Source organism: Channa argus, chromosome 11, assembly GCF_033026475.1.
Source record: "Channa argus isolate prfri chromosome 11, Channa argus male v1.0, whole genome shotgun sequence".
In the NCBI taxonomy this organism is placed as follows: Eukaryota; Metazoa; Chordata; class Actinopteri; order Anabantiformes; family Channidae; genus Channa; species Channa argus.
In genome coordinates, this window is record NC_090207.1 from 16,546,980 (window position 1) to 16,571,595 (window position 24,616).

The 24,616-nt window shown below is 39.3% G+C and overlaps 1 protein-coding gene across 1 annotated transcript in view; it reads left to right on the forward strand.

Annotated features, from left to right (window-relative positions):
• The first annotated feature begins 15,651 nt into the window (after positions 1–15,651).
• The window catches only part of LOC137136751 (uncharacterized), a 173,535-nt gene continuing 164,570 nt past the window's right edge, over positions 15,652–24,616 (forward strand). Inside the window, exons 1-2 of the mRNA XM_067522428.1 lie at positions 15,652–15,888; positions 16,885–17,028. Coding sequence (XP_067378529.1) covers positions 15,738–15,888; positions 16,885–17,028 — 295 coding nt within the window. The 5' untranslated portion in view covers positions 15,652–15,737. The remainder of the gene's footprint in view (positions 15,889–16,884; positions 17,029–24,616) is intronic.

A 24,616-nucleotide genomic window follows, 5' to 3' on the forward strand; every position in this document is an offset into this window, starting at 1 on the left:
ACAGCTATATATTGTTATTAATTTATTCTTTATTGTTATTTAAAAATAACGCCAATGTATCCGATCTCCATTGCCTGTATATGTTCCCTATAGGCCTTGTTATCAAAGATAACTAGTCCTCTATTGACTGTTTTCATATAATGACCAGTAATGGCTCCCTTAATGATTGCAACCACGTAAGTCCAGAGAAAAGCATATGGCTTCTCTCTTATTAACTGTTTTCTTGACCAAGTTCAGAGGGCAAGTAGAGAGTGAGGCTCCCTCTCTGCCGGGTTATTTATGAGTTTTCTTCCCCAAAGTTATTTTTCTTTCTGTGATTGTAGAGTGGCGTGTTAAATCCGACGTGTCAGGAGATTACTCAGCTGGCCGTCAAGTGCACACGGTCAATTTGCCATGATGAGAGGACCTGGATGACACACCCCCTGGAATCGCTTGGGAACTTCTCATTCTCATACACACACACACACACACACACACACACACACACACAAGGGTGTCGCCAATATGGTAGTCATTTTGGCCGCCATAATCAAACAGAGGTTGAATCGTTTCCACATTTCTTAAGATAACATTATGAGAAGGAGCAAGATCGGAGCACCGGGGCCAATCAAACAAGTTCTGTTTGGTGAGGTTTCTATGGGAGGAGAAATAATGGGGTCATGGGATGAAAGGTGAGATGTGTAGCATTGGTTCCTGGGTTCAACTATAGGACAGTGCCACTTTCTAACTTACAACTGCCCACTGTTGTCAAAGGCAGCCTGTTAGAGATGCCCTGTGGCAGCTCCTCACAGCCATTAGTGCAATTGAATCTAATAACTTTGGAAATTACTAGAAAAACAGGAGAGGACAGCTCAGTAACAAAACCTGTAGCATACCATGCACATGTTGGAGTAGTTAGGAACATGTTCTTTGAAAGGTTTCTTTTTGAATGAACGATGTGATTGTAAAGACATGAATATTAAGGGATCACTGTCTAGTTTTAGTGCTATCTGTTGGCATGACTCATTATTGTGCATCTGAAGTTTTCCCAACTCTCGTGGTGTGTAAGGAGGAGTTGTTACTAGAAAAAGGCTTATTGATAAGTCTTTTGTGCTAACAAGATGTCAGACAGAGGTGATTTGAATGCTGTTGGGCAGGCTGATACTCATCCTGGGATCGCAGGGGAAATGCCCAGCCATGCTAACCCCCCCATGACCTTTATCGCTTCACCAGGCCATCATTTTGTCTCTCCTAGCAACAAAGTAATGAAGTGGGGACTATTACAGTCACTGCCTAATACTGGAGTAATGGACTTCAGATAGAGGACCAGCCCACGTCTATCCATTAAAATGATGCTAAAGCAGTTAAGACACAATTAAGAGCTGGGAAGGCTAAACCTTAGGAGCTATCCCTTTGAAATTAAAATATGCTCTTCATTTTTATGAGTGACACATTACTCACTCAGAGATTTTATCCTCTGAGGGAATGTGAGCTTTGTACTTGTTCGAGTGCAAACAATTTGGAAACGGAGTATGGTGCATTATACTGTATATCTTGCAATGCTACGCACAGAGTTTACAAAGTCCAGAAACTATTTTTGCTTTGACTCTTGCTTGCCTGGATGAATGTATATACTTGCTAACAAACAAGTTTGCTGTAATCTTGGTCACAGTCTGCCTGAGCCTTTAATGAGGGACTTTTTGTCACGAAGGATATCCTACTGATCCCCGGTTAGAAGTGAAATTCCTGCAGTCAGCAGTCAGCACTTCTCTCTACACAGTAGCTTGCTGCTGCAGAAATCTATGAGCCAAGAGATTGTGAGTTCCATTGCCGCCATATTTGAGGCTTCTGTTAAATTCCATGTTCAAACTGGCCTCTGCCTTGGCCATGTGATTTGCTAAACTCCTAACTCCTGATGCCAAGAACTGTCTTCTTCTGAATTCTGTCATCTTCAGTCATCTTTAAACACTTTGCACTGTTCTACATTCTCTCAAATTTCTCATTTTCCTGTTTCTGTCTTGTCTCTCACTCTCTCTCTTTTGCTCTCTCTCTTTCATTTGCTTTTCCCCTTTGTGTTCCTCCTCAGCGATCTGGCTTACAGCTGAAGCTGATTCAGGCATGGAAGGGATCAGATGATTTCAGCTGGAAAAACTGCATTCTTTTTGCATATTGCTTTGAACCCTGCTATTATCCAGTTGCCTGTTTTACAGTAATACCCTTAAACAGAAAGACTAGGATGGAGGAGACTTAGTCCAACAGCACTTCATTTCCAAAATATCCCTTCACAGTGATTGGATATCAACTAGAAAAAGAGAAAAGAATAGATTATCATTGCTGTTGTCTGTCTTAAAATGATATTTATAAAAATTTCTTTGCTTGACTTTGCTTACCAGAAACAGCTGCTAGATCTGCTGACACCTTGGATTTCAAGGTGTTTATTAAGTTTTGAAATATGAACATTTGACGTTTGACACACATTACCCGCCATATTGACAATAGCTTTATTATGATAATGTGGTGTACAAGAAAAGGGTACTTCATATCATGTCATTCACTGTGCTGAAAATAGCTAGCATCAATACAAGGTATATCCCTGGGGATCCTGAGAGGTTCCAGGGTGATCCAGAATGGACACTGGGCATTTCTCTGCCCGGCCATGCTGAACCCCTTGCCATTCCTCTCTTGTTTAGGGCTATCATCTCCACTTCTCTCCATGTAGTAGAGTAATGGAGTGGGGAACATGAGGGTCACAGTGGCTAATACAGGGCTAATGGGAATCAAGCAGATGCCCTGACCACCTCTACTTTTTAAGCCCACAAGTAAATTGAAGACTTTAAAAGACAATAGCTAGGGAATGTCCAAGCACAAGTTTTTTCACTGCTGTCTGAGTTGATAATGAAATAGAATAATTTTTTAGTGCTTGCTGTGAGTCTTTGTCTCCCCACATTTGAAATTCTTTGATTATGGATATGTATGTTTTTCTATTATTTATGAATATATAAAAAAATAAATACTTGATAGTACATTTTAATAGTTTCAGCAATTGCACTTTGTTGTCTTGTTTATTCAGACTTGGTTTGGCAAGTATTGCTGGATTTACATTGTTTTAAATTAGCTGCTGTGTTATAATGTATAATGAGTAATTGTTCTAATGGAATCTTTTGTACACACCTTTTAATTTTGTCTGGAAACCTATTCCCAACCTTTTCCAGTTTGCCTGCATCTCCTGTTCAAGTGTATGAGGAAGGTTGTTGTTCCATATAGAGGTGTTAGCGACACTAGGCCGACCTGTATTGATCGCCTGTGAGAGGACGCTGAACGGGGGAGAAGGACTATTTGCTTTAAAGTTCAATGGCTCTCCACTGCTGTTAGTGTTGAAGCCACAGGAGCAATCGATATCTGGACAGGGACCTGTGTCACGAGACATACTCCCCATTTAGAAACATCATAATACTGTGCTGATGCTGTTACCACCCAGCTGGAGCTTGTTTTTAGATTTTTTTTTCTTTTTACCCCCTTCTTTTTGTGTCAGTTGTCATGTTTCCCCTTTGCACCTTAGAAGCTACTTTCTTATTTTGTACTGTAGGCTGGGTTTTATCATGGCGGGCTGGAATCAGTGTGAATTGTAATTATACTGTAGATGATACACATGGCTGGAAGGGAGAGATAGAGAGAAAACATAGAGCAGAATAAAAGGCAAACAGTCATTTGTAGCAAAGGTAGGTGTCACAAGGTAACTGATTATGTAAAGAACACAGTGAAGGTGTTCAATGGTGTGTGTGTGTTTGTGTATGTGTGTCTTCTCCTGCACACCCCTTTTTGCCTATGAAATAAAAATATATAATAAAATGTGCTCGCTGCATTTCTTGGCTGTGGTTCAAGTGCTGAAGGGGAAGAAAGAAAAGGGGCGCGATTGTTTCTAGTTCAAGGTGTGTAATGCACAGAGGCGTACATACTTAATGGGGTATTGTCATGGGGTTAGTGTGAGGATATTAATGCCCTGGTTTGTCCATGCTATTTGGTGCAGTGTTGCTCCCTAAAGGGAACAGTGAGTGTAGGCTGCTCTGACTACTCTACCCCTTTCCCTTAAGACCCCGACTAGAGGTCACTCTGTTTAGTAAAAGAGGCAAAGCCCAATTTTGTTATGACGTACCAAATACTCAACTCTCTATTGGTAAACATAAATGCTCCTCCTTGCCTTATTGTGTCCTGAGCGTTCACTCTCTTTTTAAACCCTCTCACTCTCGCTTCTCATCCTTCTGCGTAATCCCTATCTACTCATATGCATATGCATACCCACTCTATGGCTGTGCATGTATTTGCATGAACCCCCCTGCTAACCCCTACCCCACCTTCTTTTATCTCAGCCAACACTCTTTTCCATAGTCAGCCAATGAACCTGTTTATGTTTGAACATTTTCACTGGCATTAGGACTAATTGCATCTGTCTTTCTTATGGCAAGATGTCCTAAAGCAGTTCCTTAAAGGGGTTGAAATCGACCATCTAAATATTTGACGCTCGAGGATAGATCCAACAGGAGAAGTGCTGCAGAAGCATGCAGAGAGGGAAGAGCATTGAGAAGCTGCAGTTCTGGACACATGTTGCAATTTACTGGGGCTCCACAAGAGGGTGCTGCTGGACAATCCATCCCAGATCTTTTAAAGTAAGAGGAACACATTCCAAAAACATCATATATAAATTCACATTTAAACAATCTCTACTCATACTCTTTCATATAAAGTTATGTACTTATACTTAAGTTGCAGTGCTGAAAGCTAAATTGATTGTCCTTGCACTTCTCTAAGTACTGCCATTGTGCATGTGTGACAGTAATTACATGCCAAGCCATCAGTGACATCAAGCAAAATTGACTTCACTCTTCCCTTACATTGTCAATCCATCTTTTTTCAAGAACAAAAATGTGTTTCAGAGATAAATCTGAATGGAGAGGGGTCTTGACCGACTCAGGGAAGAAATGTGAAATAATGAATCTAATTGAATGTCTATTAAAGTTATAATTTCTGCCTGATTGGGAAAGTGAGTGGCAGTGTCCAAAGTATTACCTGCCACAGTGTTCTTCACTTCACCAAAGATTAGACGCTCTCCCTCCCGACTTTCATTCTCTTACTATCTTTCTGTCATCTGTCTCTCTGCACATCATTTTAGAACCCTTCTCATAATTCACACAGTCATAATTCACACAGAGTTCCCATCCCAAATTGCAGCATTAGGATATACAGATGACAACATTTGCACTACAATCCCCTCCCATTATGCCCACCATGACAATAGCCCCAGGGCTCGCAGAGGGACCTCATGTACCATCTCCTCTGGATCCTTTATGCTTAAATGAATAATGCATACAAATATCCACTGTAACTGTGTGTTCCTCAGTTATTAGCTCCGCACAAATTATGTATTTTACTGTACATATTCTGTCACTGGCATATGTTCGTTGTCAAGTCAATGATTGCTCGATTTTCAAAAGGCTCAAAAAAAGGGGGGGGGGATTTGCATCAGAAACATTACAGCAGCGCTTGTCTTCACAATAGCTAGGCTGTACATAATCCACTTGTTATTGGGAGTTGTTTAAATAATGGTAATTACTGATCTCTTTACATTTCCTTCTCCCCCATTAACAAGCTGTGGGTCTCCCCCTCTCTTCCTCACTGTCTCTTTTCTTGCTCTACAGTTGTATGCTGCTGTGGTGTCTGTAGTCGTGGTGTCTGTTGTCATGGTGTTCAGAGCCCATGCCAGATGTCATAGTTAACTTTGAGGGAGAGAGAAAGGGAGACGCGCTAGAGGCTATTTTGTTGTCAGTGATTTAGATGAAACACAGAGATGTTAAAATGTTACTTGTCGCACAAAGCTTTGTCTTTTTCTTGTCTTTTTTAAGCTTTTGAGAGAGATAGTAAATTTACCTTGAGGGTACACAGCCTTTTACTCTGTTAAATACAAGAGCCTTACAGAGCATTATTTGAAATTAGCATGAACAAGTAGTTATCAGAGAAGAACTGAAAGTGGCCATGATAAAAATGTATTTATGTTCTTTTAATATTATCTAAAAATAAAAAAAAGCTGGAGTCAGGAGTCACAATCGTTTCTTTTTGAAAATCTATTGATTATAATGGGTGGGGGGGGGGAAAGACATCTCTAACTAATGAACGTGTTATTTCTGTTTTACCATATTGAGACGAGAGTTTGCACATTTCTTGACTCTGACTTCCACTGTAATACAATACTTGGTTTTATTTAATCTTCATTATAGTAAATTCTAAATCTTTAAATGCAAATCTGACTAATCAAAAAAGTAAATAAATTGTAATTTCTTTAACAAAACAAAGTCATAATGCATGAATATATGTTGCATGTATGCATATTTGAGAAAATTCATGACATTAACCTATTTGATAAGAACATTGCAAATAAACTGAAATTCACCTCCTGTAATTAACTGTTTTGATAATTCAAATTGAGTTGGTTTTGAAAATGTGCTGTATACAGTATAAACATAGGATATCATAAAAACTTTCTTTTACATCTTGTGAAATTATTAAATGCATAATACAATATTGCGACAGAGTTACAGAAATACAGGAGTATTCATATCATGGAGTTTCATATTTGTATTCATAATTGAAAGCATGAATATTTGAAAAAAGAAAATAAGATATTTTCCCTATAGTTGGGAAATTAAATTAATTTTGTTTATTATTCTCTGAATATGTAGATTTTGTAGATACTGTACACAGTGTTATGAATGAATTAGACTGTAACATTTTACATTTAGGCAATAATTCATCAACTAACTTTTATTGGTTTAATTTATGAGAAAGCAATTTTCACTACCAGCACTGTGGTAAACATCGTTAATCAAAATACATTATTATAATGAAGCTGTTTTAAAATGTTTATTAAAAGAAATAAAAGAGGGGTTACCCTTGCTTTGTGCATCTTTCCATTGTCATCATAATTAATAGCTAAACCGAACATTTTCTTTGCCAATGCAGATGAGGGAGTGCCAAAGCAAGAAGAATAGTTGGACTATAAATTTAACATTAGGTAGACCTAACCTTAAGTGATGAACAGTATGTATTTTATAGGAGTAGTCCCTTGCAAATGCAGCACCCCACTGCCTTACACAGCGCTGAAGACAACAGCCAATTAAATCCATTGATGTAAATGGCCAAACTACTAGACTGCTGCTCATTGGACAGTGGGTGGCCTCTGGAATGTTGCATTTAATATATGATACTGAGATAGTATGTGATAGGAGAAAGTGTGTGTGTGTGTGAGATACTGTCTAGCTCTAGGTCCAGAAATTGGGATTTTGTTTTGGTAAACAGCGAGTCATTCATTGTATCCTTGGCATCCTGGGTGGCTGCCACATTGTTGACATGTTATATACAAAATGTGCAAATAAAATAGTTTAAATGTCACAATACTAAATGCCACAAAATACTGGATGTGCTAGTTCACCTTTGTTGGATAGTAATTTAGGTGACCCCTTAATACACTTTGCGACTTTGTAGTGAGACTTACGTCACGAAGCGAAATGTTAACCCTAAGCCAGTTCAATTTATGTCATTTAGAGACAAGCTTGTCTCTCTCTTTCTCTCTTGCAAACGCACTCTAACGGCAGGGATGAGAAATCACCCACCTCCTCCTTGAGTGCCATTTGTTAATGAAGACCAAAGTGTTGGATGATAAATATAGTTGAAGAGAAATGGCACATGTAAGTGTTCTCATTTGGGAACATTACATTTGAATTTATTGGGGTACTTACAGGGGACAGGGAGGCCATGATTCTAAGAGAGAGGGGAAGAGTGCAAATGGCTGACTTATAATAGTTGAGTAGGGCAACTTGGCAACCAAAAAAATATACTGCAACCGAAGAAGGATGCAAATTCTGTGTGCTTATGCACGATTGTATTTATAACATACAACTGACTCGCTCCATTGTATCTATGTGCACACATGTACAGTGTGTAGTGAAACAGAGATCAACAGTCTGCATTACTACCCTTTTTAGTGTCACTACTCCAATATAGACTCCATTAAAAAGGCTAAAAATATTAATTTTGTGTTAGTTAATAATGTACATTTCTGTGCGATACAGGACAATACCAAGAAAACACATAGCAAAGTCCTATAATCTAACACTACCTAAAATTTTATGTTATGTTTTATAATCATATAAAAATATTTTTAAAAATATTATCAGAAAACACACCAGTTAAATGAGACTTGAAAATAAAGACAAACACATATTACTCAGGCATTCATATGTATTGGGAAATGTTTGGGTAACAACTTTCACTTGGTTTAGGATCCTTTTCTATGTATAATCCTTGCATTCAACAAAAGGAGCTTTGCAGCAATGAGTTGCCTGCTTGCATGGTTCACGGTAAATTTATGTTCAGTTTTGTTACAGTAACTACACCCATATTGTGCAGTCAACTATTCAGAATAGTCCTACAGTATCTATAAACACTGGCAAAGTAAGACACACATAATAAAAGAGCTGCCATACCTCCAGCTGGTTGACACAATTTGGATTGCAGAAGATGAACAACATATTCAATCCATTTGTTGGCCCCGATGCATTTAGTAAATACAGTGCCTGGTTGGTAAGAGGGATGTTGACAGAAAATCAAAAGCAATGTAACAGCAGCGTCCTATAATGGAGACTTAGCTCTACTTTACACTCCTCTTACAAAGATCTACGATTTGAAAACAATCAATCCCTTCATGAGAGCTTGTTATTTTCTCCTATAATAAGAGTAACAGCTTTTCATCATTCCTGCACGGCACTGATTGTGTTTACATTGGAAATATCAACATTCAAACCAGGAGTGTGAAATAAAAAAGAGAATATAGGCAAGGTTATTTTTTTGAATACCACTCTTTCTTTTCCCCCTTCTTTCACTTCTCTGTTGAATTTGTTTTGATGTTGAGGATTGAAAATATCCTCATGGCATATCAACGGCTCACCATGAAGGTGGCAAAGAATTCCATGGAGCTGTGGGTTTCTCCTTCCTGTCTTTCATTTGAAAGGTTTGAAATTCAACAGAAGATATTTCTTTACGTGTTAAACAGTTACAGTTAGTTGCACAAAATATATAGTACTTTTTTATTTTTGTCTAATTTATTCCTGAAAATTCCTGTTGCCACTTGTGCTCATTCTTAGCTACATGTTTTTGATACTGTATCTGTTACCTGAAATTCATTAAAAGCATCTGGAGTCTCTGTTGAACCAGGTGTTGATAAAGCAAAGAAGCTTCCTTAGTTAATGGTTCATGTTTTGACTCACTGCAGATCAGCGGACCGGAGGGAATGTTTCAGTCCCAGTAACACACTTCAGAGTACCCTGTTTGTCTCTTTGTGCAAGACCCTCCCTATAAGTCTCTATTAGCCTCTGTTTTATTTCTTCTTGTAAATGACCGTTTAACCGTCTTTTCAGCACCCTGACGCCTCGCCTGTTATTACCGTCATTGTCTCTCTTTCTGTTGCATACATGTGTGAGGCTGGGCCCTTTAATATGCGGAGAGCTTTTCCTAGGCTTTCCTACGGGCACACTGGTCTGTGTTTACTCCTCAGTCAGAATGCCTCATTTCCACAAGTTTGACATGCCTTTTTGTTGCCATGGTAAGCCCTCCCTTAAAATATATATTTCTGCTTTTGGCCTGGATGGTTTTTTATCTTGGTGGTTTAGAGCCTGTTGCCCCCAGGGCCAGATTTAAATGTGTGTGGGTCTTCAAGGATTTCTCTGCAGAAAAGCCGTTTGGATTGCAGCCTCACCGCCATACAAGTGCGACCGAATTGTGTCATTTCAGGTTTTGAGCCATCGTTGGAGCCAAAGGAAAGTCCAAAAGAGAAGCAAAAAACACAAGACAAAAGCTGATGAAAATGGACCAGATTGGATTATGTCAGACTTGGCATGGGCCTCGTTATGAGGGAAGTCTTCGTTCTGTCTTATCACACTCTGCCTTACAGCTAAATGAATTAAAAAAAAAAAAAGAAGAAGAAGAGGCAAATCACAGCTCGGCTCCTTCGAAAACAACAGCCAGATCTTAACTGTAAACACTGGCTTAAAGTGCTTTGGGCTCCACATGATTTTCAGTCACAAAACAGGAAATGTGAGGAGGAGAAGGGGAAAAAAATCACTCAGTGATTGCGATAAGTTTGGGGACATAGACCGATTTTCAGCAGTTATAGATGGGACAATATTTTCAACACTTGGCACATGTTGTTACAAAAGCAAATGTCCTAATCAGATGCAGGCTTTATCCTGCAAGCTGCATAGTACAAAATCTGGTTAATGTCCGAATAAGCTTATGTCCAATGTGTGAATAGAGCAGTGAATTGTCCAGAGAATTTACAGCAAACGAGTGGGCGTGTTGAAGACGTTTCTCTCAGGCGACTAGAGCTGCTTCGATGTGCTGTAAACAAAACACTGTGATTTCCACAGCATACTTTCTGTATCATGTCGTGCTTCCATTTGTGAAAACGGCTCGAGAGTCCTACAGCAACATTCCCCATAGGTCCTTAGGTCCCATATTCCCATAGGTATGTACTCAGGTGTACTCAGTATGTATAATATGTGAGAAATAGATATTTTTATCGTGCAGACAGTAGCTGTATAAATTATTCTTATTACTTGTCAAATAAGACAAGAAATTATTTTAAAAACGTACCAAATGAATTACAGGTTGATTCTTTTCCGGTGTGTATTTATTTTTCACGTCAATTATAACATTTTTAAAATATTTATTTATGTATTTTGTTTAGCTTCTTACTGTTTCATTTCCTCATCACTTTTAATTAGTGCAACTCAACCTTCATATCCCCTAGAGCAAGGAGGCTGCCTATTTGCAGCGTTCAACAGGTAATCAAGACCGATTAAGCACTGAACATAGCCTAATTGCATTAGATCTCAGAAACACACTATAACCACCGTAACTACAAACACTTTTCTCTTAGAAAAAAAGAAATTATGTTTAAATCTTGGAGGAGGAAATATTTGGTTTTTTAGCAGTTAAAAATAAGCGTATGATTGTGAGAATTTGAAATCCAAACCCAGAATCTGATGTTATTAAATCCATTTATTGTAGTTTATTTATTCTTGTCGCCAGAACAAAATAGAATTGATTGTGTACAATACACAGTATGCCTGTGTTACTGAGGGAACTTGCTCTGTTCACACTGCCATGTTTAAACTACTATATCACTGTAAAAGCCTTTAAGTATGCTTTGACATGTCTTGAAGTCCTTGTTTAGCACCTCTCTCTGTGTGTTCAGAGTGTGAACTGATACCTAGTGTCAGTCAGTTTCAGGGACAGAAATGGTAAGAGGGAGATACCTGAGGTCGCCGTAAATGAAGAAGCTGTGAGGATTAGCCCAGAGAAAGCAGGAGAAACACTCATGAGAAAGACATGAAAATGGGAAGGAAGAATAAAAAAAGAGCAGAGTGAAAGAGTGAGAATGGGCTTTAATAGGATTGTCAGTGGTCTCCAGTTTAGCTCCGGCGAAAGGTATTTTCTTGGAATTGGATGGTTGTATCAATGCAGCTTTCCAAACATTTACGTATTAGTGCTCAGTGACATTAACTGTTCCTGCCTTCATCATGGACCTGAAAATCAAAATAATGTATTTTCATAGGGCTCAAACTTATCACTACTCATTATGCATTTAAAGTGCAGCCCAGAGTTCAGCAGGGAAACACTTTGACAGAGGCCTTTGAACTCAGCCAGAAAGGAAATCAGTTCTTTTAATCCTGGCTTGAATGTGATCGTGATAGCTGGAGGATACCAACCTTTGTGTCCGTCGTTACTAGGCCAGCCAATTGCAGCTCCATAACTTATGCAACCATCCCTGTGAACTGATCATCAGAACACTGAACCAAAATAAATACAGAAAAAGATGCCAAAGATAATGCGCCGAAGGAAAGGAAAAAGGAGGTGTGAATGAGTCACCTGAAATGACTTCATTCATTGTGGATCCATAGAACTCTTCCAGCTGGTCTTGATAGGCTTAGGTAATATGATCTACAGTAGTTTCATATATGATAATTTTGACCATACAGGAAGCGTCGGTCCTCCCATTAGCACATATGCTCTTGGCTTCAAGTAGCTGACACTTTTCATCATCTGAGCCATTGAGGCTACCATCAAAAGATTGGGGTGAAAAGTTAAATGTTTATAGCATACAAGGAAAAATAATATCTAGTGTAGCAGTATTTGGTCTTAAATATGTTTAAAGGCATGTGCATGTATTGTGTGGATCATGCCTGTTAAGTCAGCAGAAGATGCCCTTTAAGTTCATTGTCAGTATCTGGAACATAGCAGGTTGTGCACATATTCCCCGAACTCATAAACACTCCAGATCAGGGGCCAAACACACCTCTGGTTCTAACGTAGAGAAATCTATTGCCACAATTTTTCAACTTGGATTGGTTAACACTTGGACCCTTCATAATTTAGAAGCCGCTCTAAATGCAGTTGGCCAGGCTACATCTAAATGTTTAAAAGTCAAGTGAAGGAAGGAGGCAGTTAGACCTGAAGTTATGTCCTCCAAGGGAACTTTACAAAGATCCTCTCACAGATTTATGGCCACTTACCTAGGAACCTGAGTAGATATTCATAAACATGGCTTCAAACAAAGCCCCCATCCACTATTCCTGCTTGTAAATAAATACAGATATGCCTCTTTTACAGATAGCAGCAATTTAAAATATTACCACCAGCATAATTTTACCACACACATTAATATTTTACAGCACATTGTATTTTACCACATTGAATCTTAAACTTTCATGGCCGGCCCCATGGATTTTATACCTTAGGAGTCTGTATCATTATTAGCCAAGATGTATAGCAGATTCAGCAGACAATTCCTTTGCTATTGTACTTGTCATTGTTTCACAGGTGGTATTTTCACAAAATCAATTGAGTCAACTGTACTGCCCTATTTGCTTTACTCAGGCTATGTTTTCCAACGTAAATAATTATTATACGTAATTAAATAATAGTCTTATCCTAAGACTGAAAACAAGAACAAACATAAGATTTCTGTCGTAACTTTCTAATCTAACTCAGCTAAAACATGGTTTAACAAGTTACAACATAAATCTTATGTTTGTTCTTGTTTTCAGTCTTAGGATAAGAGGCAATAATACAGACATCAATTCCAAATTATTTATGTTGGAACAATTTCTGGTATCCAGTGTCATAAAATGGTCCTAAGTTGGAATTGTCTATAACATGCCTCCTCAATGCCATTGCCATCTGTTTTTATTTTCAGTTCATGTTTCAGTTCAGGTTTCAGTTCATTAAACTCCATCCATAGACTGATTAATAAATTGCCCATGTAATGCTAAGCCCCTATTAAATCTAGTTAGAAGTGTTTAGCTTTTTGTCTAAACAAGTAAAACCCAACCTGTACAGTATCTGCCTAATTATGATAAGAATAAACTCCAACATCTGTATGTGTGTATGTACATCTGTGCTTGTGTTTATGCTTTTGGGGTGATTTAAGTGTTTTAGTGTCAAAACAAGTCTAATGAGCTGGTGCAATAATTATCAGCCATTTTGCTCTCACTTAAGCTAATTGAGGCTTTATATTAGAGTTAATGCCACTGCCTATGTACACTGTTTTACAGTTACCGAAGTGTTTGGCCAGAAATGGTTCTGCCAGTAATTTAGATTTTTAATTTGGGCATGTCAGTGGTTTTTATATCTCCCTATCAAACATACTTATGGGCTTTGACAGTCCTCCCCAGATGGAAGTAATTGATCAAGTCCTATTTTGTGTATTTTTACTATTGCAAACATCTACTATTTACATACATAGTACATAGTTTCAAAGTCAAAAAGGACAAAGGGTTGTCTTCCGTTTTAGTGCATTTGAGAGTTATGATGTGGAAGTTTTTTTTGTTTGTTTGCTTTTTGTTTTTTGGTATGAATAAAGAGTGGTTGTTTTTTTTTAACTTTATTTGACGAATACGTGTTTAATTGCATTATTATAGTTTACTATGTGCTATACAGAAGCTTATCATACATCATAAAAGAAGTCATGTTAAACTAGCCTTTTTCCTTTTTGATTCTCTCTGCCTTCTGAAAAAAAAAGTTTTCTATGATGTTTCTTCCTCTCGTCTTTCTTTCCCACTGTGTTTTCATGTATTTGAAGCACTTTGTGAAATTCCTGTCTTATCCAGGTGAGCATGAGCTGATCCCCAGGCCCTTTGCTCTTGTCAGGAATCTCCCAGGCTATCGGACTCTCTTGGGGCCATGTATCACACACTAAATTGATGTCTCTGACTGGAAATGACACTTTCAGCAGGATTTGCCATTCGAAACCACGTCAAACCCATGTGATCTCACCCATTCACTCTCAGAGGGATTGCCTTGAAATGCACCATTTCTTCAAAAGCCAATGAGCATACCATGCTTGAGTGAAAAGCTGATCCATATCCTATCAGGGAAAAAAGAAAAGATATTGTAAAATGCTGGGAATGTAGAACAGCAATTTTAGCTCTGAACAAAGACCAACAGTCCCATGAATAACTAGGTATTGCCTGAGGGAATGCAATGGAGGATGTAAGTGAGTAAAACTAAAATAAATCAATAACTGCATGAATTTTCATGTATAGGTGCTTGTCCACCATTTGCTTTATCTTGTTAATATCAGACACAGTTTGTTCATCCATTAATACACACAGACAGTTTGATTAATACATACCACTCCAGTCTCACTATCTTTTTCTAACACTTCATTTAAAGGAGGAGCACAGTAGCCATGTTGCTTCTCAAAGAACTAGTTATGATATAATTTGAAGGTGGAGTAGAAGGAAAAGGGAAAAGGTGTGACCAAGAGTCTTTCCCTTGTCTTATTTTCATCCCCAAGTCTTTTGGGGGCTGCACGTTTCTCCTCTGGGGCTATACAGACTGGCATAATGGATAAGGGCAAGGGTGTGAAAGGAGCACCTTAAGGCTCCTCATTCAACTCTCCCAATCTCTCCTGCACACACTCTTGAGCTGTGAAGGCCCACTTTCTTTTCCCTGCTAGCATGGGAGCCCTGTAATGGGCTCTAATTGATAGGGAGGTGTTGGGGTCTTTCTGTATGTGCTGAAGGGATGAGAGTAAGAGAGAGAAAGGGGGTGAGAGAGAGGATTGCATGGGCGGGGCGGGGGAGGAGAGGCTCTGGAGCGGTCTAGGCCCCGTCCGTAATGAGTCATTAATTTCCTAGCGGTTTTGTGGTGGTTGGCTCATTACTGGTCTGCAGAGGAGCAGGAACAAAGCTCTGGGTAGGTAGGAGGTGAGCTTAAATAGTTTGGGCTCAACACTTTCCAACAAAAGGAGGAAGAGAACATTGAATGGCACTTGGAACAGATGCAGTAAAAAGTGGCAGATGCAAATTGCGGGAGAGCAAGTCTTCCTTCAAGCACTTTTCTCTTTTTATTTTGTCAGACTGCAGCCTGAGAGTCTAATTAGTTAGTAAGGTGTTTCACTTCTGATAGGGCTGTGTCTCTATATTGTCACAAAGAGGATTCGTAGAAATGGGAGGAAACACATATGTTCCTCAGTCCCCAGTGGAACCCGCTCACTGCAATATTTTTAATTGATTAGATTATTTATTTTACCCTATAGCAATTGAGTGACGTGCAGTATTTTCTTGATTTGAAAGAGTCTTGTATATAATTTAGAATGTGATAAAAGTGTATGAACATGATGCCTGCAAGTAACTGTGTTTTTAATTATGTGTTTATACTTTTATCCCTACAGGCAGAATGATTATGGACAAATTGGAAGTGGTTGTAATGAAAATGCAGTTGTCCCACGCTTTGTGGAGTGTGTGCACCACGTGTCAAAGGCTGCCTGTGGGGCAAACCACAGTCTTGTTCTGACAGGTACAGAATGCACTGAACAAGCCTGCAATGGTCACATTCAGTCAGCATTTACTTAAGTAGTGGTTAAAGTATTTTAAAAATGCAACCATTTATAATTGTTTATAAGCTCCGCTCACAGTAACTATCATTGACCGTGCACCCTCTTTAAGAAATGGAACTGATGTCACTAGTCATGAGCTGTCAGTGCATGTTTCAATGTTCTCCTATTTTACTCATTTTTATGTGAATATCAGAGCCCTCAAGCCCTCAATCGGCACATCACCTGAGAGAGAGACAAGGAGGGAGAGAGAGCGGTAGCAAGAATATGGCCCTGACTCCTGATCCATAACAGTCATTGCCTGTTACATACATTTCAGAATTCATTCAGGCTATGAAGATAATCGAGGTAGTCGACAGTTTCCCCTGCAGCCCAATGGATTTATGATAGCACTGTCAAGAAAATGAGGCGAAATGACACAGTAGCTGACTTTAGCTGCAAATAATGTGATAGGCCGTACAGTGGTGCAGCAGCAGCTGCTGTCATTGCAGGTAATAGGCTATAAAGAAGCCTGATAGCAATACCTGTCATTTCTTAATGGCTGACTTCACTGAAGAGCTTTTGTGGCCTTTAACATGAAGATAATAGAAGATACAACAAATTTTACAGCTTTTGCGTTGCATTCATAATTTATCACCAGAGGCCCCATCCAGCAGTAGCACAACAAGGACAACATGCTCCTAGAGGTGTGCTGGAGAGAGCTGCAACATGAGCTGCAGGGGGTTAGGGGCCCTGCTCTACTTTGCAATTAATAAAGGAACTGCATAGAACTGTTCGAAACATGTTCATTTGACTATATTACACCTGAATGCAGTAAATCTGCAAATGAGAACTCACAAATTTTAAATGGTGTGTTGAAACAATGTGTATACGTTTGTACAGAGATTTTTTTCTGAGTATTTCTGTGTTTTGTTTTTTTTTTATGTGAAACTATTCATTCTCTCATTGATGACATCCAGGTGATGGCAGGTTGTTTCAGTGGGGCTGTGGACGGGCATGTGGGAACATAAAAAGGAACATCCTATTCCCAGAGGAAGTCACGCTGCCACACTCACCAGTGACGGATATTGCTGGAGGATGTTGGCATAGCCTGCTTTTAACTGGTTAGTCCCTCCTTAAGTTTCAAACTTTAGTATATATTCACAGTTTCACACTACATTTACTAAATCCATTGCTACTTCTGTCTACTAGTTTGTTTGTTTTTTTCAGTTCATAGTACATGTTTGCATATAGCATGCATGCCATCATGTCTGTGACCTTATCAAAAAGTATACCTAAAGCTTTGGTGTGTGTCTTGGCCCTTACACAGCTGTTGAGTGTGTGCCTTTAGCAGTGGTGTACATCTATCCACATCATTCATTAAGAGCTCTCCCAGGGCTAGTGCGGCTACATAAACACAGAGGTTGAGGCCACAGCTGCTCTTTCACCTCACTGCAGAGAACTTCAAAGTCACTTCTCCTTACACAGAAAATGAATGCTCCCTGTCTACTGGGCTGATATATTGGCCCCAGTTGCTGTCTTCTTACTTTAGTGCTGCTGCAACTAAGGCCCCATCATGCAGACAGTGCTGGGCCATTTGTTAATTTTAACTCTATCTCAAAGATCTGGTTTTAATTCTGAACGGAAGACATTAATCCTCTTAATACAACACTTTGTAGAGTCGTTTTCCTGTGTTGCTAATGCTGTACATTATTAGCCCCATTAAAAGCGTAATGCAATTTAAGAGGAGTGCTAAAAGTAGATCATTTGTAGCTCCATTCTGTTCAAATTGATTCTCAATTTATGATCTAAATGACTAAACTATAGGAGTAACAGCACTCAATAAGATTCTTAAACGGTCAGGCATACATTTTACACATATTAATACCAACAATTATGACTACATACACTATGCCCACAGACATATCTAAATGTTCAGACACACACAACACTGCTCTGTGTTGCATTTGCTCTTCTAAATTTTGCAAAGTCTCCAGTTTGATCCCTAGTTTCATTCTGCCATGAGGGAACAGAAATATCCATCTCCAATCAGGCCTTAATGAATAGCCTGATGAGTGTTGGGCAGAACAGAATTACCAGATAGATTTGAGAAGCATTAGTGTGTGTGTGAGCAAGTGTTTGTGTGTGTGTGTGTGTGTGTGTGTGTGTGTAAGATGGGTAGTGGGATGGGGGGGGGGGGGGGGGTAGTTAGAGGGTCAGTAGAACAGGACACATGTAGAAATTAATTCTGTCCAAGTTCAAAAAGGAAATTGGGTAATTCTGTCACGAGTCCCATGAAATCGCCTTATCTGTTGGTGTGCGTTTTCATTTATAAGGGTCAAATGGCATAGGGATGCACAAGAGATAGAATGGCGGGGGGGCATGTAAAGTCGAAAGGGAGAGAAAAGGAATGGATGTAGACAAATGATAGAGACTGGAAATATAGAGCAAAAAGAGTGCAAGAGAGTCAGTGGTATGAGAGACAGCTTGGCTGGGCCAGAGCATATTGAGGGCAGCAGGTGGAAGAGTGGCACAGTTAATTAAAACGCCTGTCTTAATGTCTCAGCCGATCACTCCTGGGAAAGAGAGAGAGAGAGAGAGAGAGAGAGAGAGAGAGAGAGAGAGAGAGAAAGAGAGGGAGATGCCAAGCTTGAGCTGGGCTGCACCCAACCAGCCATCTAGACAGCAAACCAGCCATCCAGCCAACCCACCAGGCCACATGTCAAACAAGCCCTGACACTATGCCCTTCACCCTCCCTTCAACCTTTTTAACACGCTCATGTGTTATAGTTTTACACACATGTCCAAACTCCACCTATTATTTCTTACCTATGTACAAATACGCCTTTGAAAATAACCACCCACTCTAATCTGATTCAGCCCCTTTCGCTGTAAAAATAAAAAATAAAAAAACACTTCTGATGTTACTGTTTTGCTCAGCAGCATCTGTAGCATGCCTCCAGACTTCCAGCCTTGCAGCGTAATCTGTCTACTTTTAATAATTCATAGAAAGCACAGGCAGTGCACTGTGTACTGAATGCTGAGGATAATCGAGATGTTGTGATATTTCTATCATGGCCTGTCTGAAGCAGCGAACGAATCAAACCAGTAAACATCTGATAAGCCGTCTGTTCAATGTCAAAACAGCATTTGTTCTCATCACTGTCTTAGTTCGACCTTAATAAATCTGTTCTGCTCTTTATTCTATGGTCTTGCAAATGGTGACATCACCACATTTGAATTTACACCAAATCATTGTTTTATGATACTGCAAAATCCCCAAGGCAAACTGAAGTCCAGTGTTATGTTTGACAGTCCTGAGAACACCACAGTATTGTACTAAAGCTATAATTAATACATTGTGTGAATACTAGTGTATTTTACTACACATGAACAAAATGTATTTGAAGGTAAAACTGGCTTACAGAGAATATGAGCATTCATCCATGACTGAGGTGAATCTGGAGTTGTACATTGTGTCGTTTGACTAATGCTTTATCAGGCTTTGCTGTATCACAGCAGATTGCTTTGTCAATAACCAGCCTGGTGCCTCAGTGAGCAAGAATCTGAGATTGTCAGGCTGAGTGACAGGTTGGAGATGGCAGATAATTCAAAGAAATTGGAAGTGTGAAATCTTTAAGGGCCACTTCTTAACACAGCAAATGCCAGGGTATCTTTCCATCAGCTTGTGCTCTCACAAGCTACCGCATTGTTAATGGTGGTCTGTCTGTCCATCAAGACCACTTCAGGAGGGATTTAGACCTGTTTGGTGCCTTATCTCCCTGACTGCCTCCTACTAAACTGACCAGTGCAAAGGCCTTTAATACTGTGTATTTTCTGTGTGGCCAATGATGGTCATAAATATACGTCCAGAGTCATATATATTTATCTCGTTATTTATAGATATTAAAATATATTGATATTAAAATATTACATTTGACAGTGTATTAGTATAGCTGTTCATTGTTACACAATCATAGGGCAAAAAATGATGGTGTTTGTAGCAGTTGTGACTGTGCTTTTGTGTCTGCTACTGCCTGTCTGGATTGATCCAGGAAAGCCCGTGTCTGATTTTCAGGTTAATGCCAAAACACAGTTCTTAGCAAGAAAGTCAAATGTCAGTCATTTAAATTGTTTCTATATGAGTCACATCTCAACTCATGAGGAAAGTTTTTAATTGTAACTCTCAAAACATATTACCCAATTTTAATATAATTTTATCTCGAGATAGTGCTGCTGTCCAGGTCCTTTCCAAGTCTTCTCATGTGCCAAGTAAAGATTTTCTCAAAAGTGCGAAGAGGACACAATTGAATCAAAGTTTTCTATGAATATAGATTTCATTAATAACTTGAGATCTGGGGCATTTGAATACCCAAAATTAACCTAAAAGTAATTTAAAATATAAGTTAATTATTAGCTTGATAATGAGGTTTATGATTAAGAAGTTAATGAAAGAAACAAAAAAAAAGTCTGTTAAGTGCTAGAAAATAAAAATTTGTTATACAGAAGTACAAAAACTGGTGTGAATGTCCACAATAATGTGTATTGATCTCACCACTACTGCAGCATAAAAGTTTGGAATTGTGGCGTATGACCTAACTTGCCCTTCCTTTTCCCACTTTTCCCACAAGTTACAGTGAAAATAGTGGTCAATAATAGTAAAGGGAAAAGAGTGAGATGGTCAGGACTGTTGGGGGGGGGGGGGGACAGTTAGCCCACATTTAGCTACCTAATCCAAAAAAGCTTATATTCTGTCCTCTGTTGTATGTACAGAGAAATAATGAGAGCAAATAGACAGACAAGGAAGGGGGGCTATAGAGAAGGACCCAGAGAGAGGAAAAGATATAAACAAAGAGGAAAAGAAAGAAATATGTCCTCTATTTTCCCCTTGTAATGGTCTCAATTCCCTGCCAGAGCTCCCTGTCACAGGGAGGTAGTTCCCAGTCTGACACATCTCAAGCTGTTCAAACATCCATTAGGATGTTTTGTTTCATACGCACTACAAATACGGCAAGACTAGAAAGAACCGGGCAGATGATGAGAGGGAAATTGAGAAATAAAAAAGGCAACAGAAAGGCAGAGAGAAGAGAAAGAGAGGCATGAAGAGATGTGAACAGCAGAGAGAGGAAAAGAGGAAATTTATCAAGAAACTTGTGTGATATTTAATGATCCTTGTATGTGGAGAGGGAAGACCACACTAGCTCGTTCTCCTCCGCCAAATACCGATCCCCTAACTTAATTTCCTGCTCAATTGCTGTTCTATAGTGCATAGTACAGTGATACAGGCTAGTAATATAGAAAACAGATTGCCTGTGCGGCGGAGTGGATAAGGCTGAGGCTTGTGCTGCTGGAGACCTGCAGTCTCCAGGGGGGTCTTGTCGGTGGGCTTCACAAAACCAACAAAGCCCATCTTTCCCTGCGACTGGCAGCAGCTGGCAGGTAGATCTTCAAGCGCTGGAGGTGGGGAAGTGGGTCTGTGGGTGTGGTGTGTGTGCGAGTGTGTGTTTCACAGCAATGTGTGTATGTGGTGCAGAAAGTCTTGCTATTCTTTGTAGTGGAGAGTTCCAAAGTCTTCCATCTTGTGTTTGCTCATGTGCTGTGACTCCAATCCACTCAAAAATGTAGGCCTACATGGACAGCAACCATCAATCAGTGCACAGAACAGTGCGTAACAACAGCCACAGTGTTTTCCCAGACACACACTGAAACATACACACGCATACACCTTCCATCCCCGAATATGTGCATACAGTACACCTGCCTGTTACTGTGTGAAATATCCATTATAAAAATTTCTTGCCTATTTTCTTTGTTATTTATTTCCTTATAAACCAAGTCTTTTTTAATATCTAGTGTGTTTTCTGTAAAATCTTGTGGCATAGACATGCGTCAAAGATGATAATTGCTCTGAATAAACAAAAGATCAAAACAAAACGAGAACAAGGCAAGGGCTTACCTTCAGAAAGCCAATTTAAAAAAGGGCTTTTAGTCATTGCATTAATTGCTTGAAAACATAAAACGTCAGTGCCTTAGATTTTTACTTAAAACAAAACCTTTTGTTGTGTCCATTGGTAAACTCAAAACACGCAAATGTATCTTCAGGTAAGAGGTGAATTTTTGACTACAGAATTTGACCTACCTCTTCTGACCTTACGTCTACCTAGAGAAATAGTGTTAATTTTATCCCCGTTCTTCACTTCTTGCAGCAAGTGTCACTAACCTAGTGCTGGTGGGTTGTGTGCTAATGTTAGTTGTGTGAACCTCCTCTGACCTCTCAAAGTGACAGGGTTTTGTTGCATAACAACCTTGTGTAATGAACTTCCTCCCAGGAGATGTCATTAAGGATGGGAATGTTTGTCTTCCGCTCACACTAAAATGAATATTCAGCTATTATTGCTGCAAAGTATTCAGATCTGATATAAGCATTGGGTTTCAGCTTGTACAGAAGAGAGACAAAACCAATTCCAGATGGGCTTTATTTACTGTCTCTTTCTCTCTGATCAGCCACTGGTTTTCTCAATTTATCACATCTAACTGGGTTTTGAAGGCACGAAGGTCATTCTTCAATCTTCCCACACGTCATTCGGACTCTCTCCCTAGTCTCTCTCTTACTCTTATTTACATATCGTATTTGTTTTAATGTGTTGTTGCCTTGTTGTGGACCTCTAAACATCTGTACTAGCTATTAGTTATTCTGATGCTCAGTCTTTTCAAATACCTCAGCGAAATAGATGGGAGGGAATTGTCAGAGGGTTTTCCATCGCACACAGGGATCAAATTTGACCAAAGCTTTTTTCTTCATAAATGACCCCAATTGGCCAGCGTATAACCTGGATCACTATATGACTTTCATTGCGTTTCTGGTTTTCCCACATAGGGGGCCCTGTAGAGGGAGATTGCACTTTGTTAGTATGTGATATGTGAAGACCAGAAAGAGACAAAGAAACAACATAGTATGTCACAAAGAAAATTTGAATTCCCTTGTCTATTGAAAATTACTGAATCCAGAGTTGATCTTGCAATCCAAAAATATCCACAAGAAGAAAAGCAAAGAAGGGAAAGGAGCTCTTTGTCCTTGTGGGGAGATAGCATACACCATCTGATGGCTTGATTTCTAATTCCCTTCTGAGTAACATCATCCTAATAGTAAATATAACTACAGGAAGTAATACTTTCTGCTCCAAATTATGTGGATGTTTACACTGCTTGTCGAAAAGCAATATATTACTGATTAAAGATAAACTGTACAAAAGAAAAATAGAAGTTGCATTAGTGCAGCAGTGGGAAAGGAAATGGTGAGTCCCCGCAGACTGATGTACCTTGTAGGGGAGACCCCCCCTCGCTGCACTGAAGGAGTCAGTGCCAAGATGGCTGCTTGAGCTCCAGGCCCACAGGGCTTGACCCTGTGTACGCTGCCAGACACCATTTCTCTAACTCCAAACTCAAAATGAATATCCAGACCCTGGCATAATTCCTCATCCTCTCTTCCTGTCCTCCTCAGAACATCTCTTGCCTTCTCTGTCTGGCTTCTCTTATTTTCACAATGTGGGCCATTGGAAGGGTGGTTTGTGCCTCATCTTTCAAATTCCTGTGTGTTAGACCATTTTTTTAAGATGAGTGTTTCATTGAGCTGGATGTCTGGGCTCCTCCCTACAAGTTTATCATCTTGGCAACCATGGATGGTGCCTTTTTAGGGTTGTCATGAGTTGTCCTCCCCTGACTCTGGACTCCCCAAACATAGTGGCCAAAATCCTTGGCAAAGGCTGTGCACAAATACTGCCATTAATGTAGTAATGTAATTTCAAGTTTAATTGGCTAATAGTGTTTTGTCTAGTACTCACCATAAGCTAAACAATGCTGTGAAAAACAGCATGTGATCTTTTATTTGCGGAAAGTTATGATGAAATTTAGAGTAAAAGAAAAAGAAGAACACAACTTGGACACAACTTTCTATTAAGATAAAGTAGTTGTAGTAATTGTTTGCATATCTCAAAACCAAATGTGACATCAGCTGTATCCAAGTATATAATATATGAGTTAGAAGGTAATTTCAGTTGACAGGTTAACATAATAACAGTTGATTTGTTTAAAAAAAAAAAACTGAAATAATAGGTTTGTTGCTTAACCCAATCAGTGAGGTTTTCCCTATTTTTTCCCTCCCTATTTTTTCTTTTATATTTTTTATATTTTGTTTTACCTTCTCAGTGTCATTTAGGGCTCATATTGAGTGAATTAAGGGCTGAACTTCCATCATTAAAGGTTAGGCTTATTCTTTTTTTCCCTCACCCCTCCCTCTGCTCCCGACTTCTTCCCCTGGTCCAACACTGAGGCGAAACCACCCACTTAGTTTAAGGTCACTAACTAGCAAAAGTGAAGGCTGTTCAGCAGGGCTGTAGAAAACTTGGCAAAGTCCTGGTAAGACTCCCTGCTGCTCCATGGGACACACTAGCTCCTTGTGCCAAGTCAAATAACACATTTAGTGAATTGAAAGTAAGATTTAAGTGGGGCAGTACAATGTGGCCAACCCTCTTATCTCTGATCCGGTCCTTTGCTTTGTGTGCTAGAGTGTGAAAACTGCTCTTGTTCTCAGGGACTTAATCTTTTTTCCCCTCACTGATTATTTTCTTGCTTAAACAGGTCAGTTGGGTGTAGAGGCTGTAACTCCACCCACCATTTTGCTCTATAACTTCATATGCATTGCTTCATCAGTTG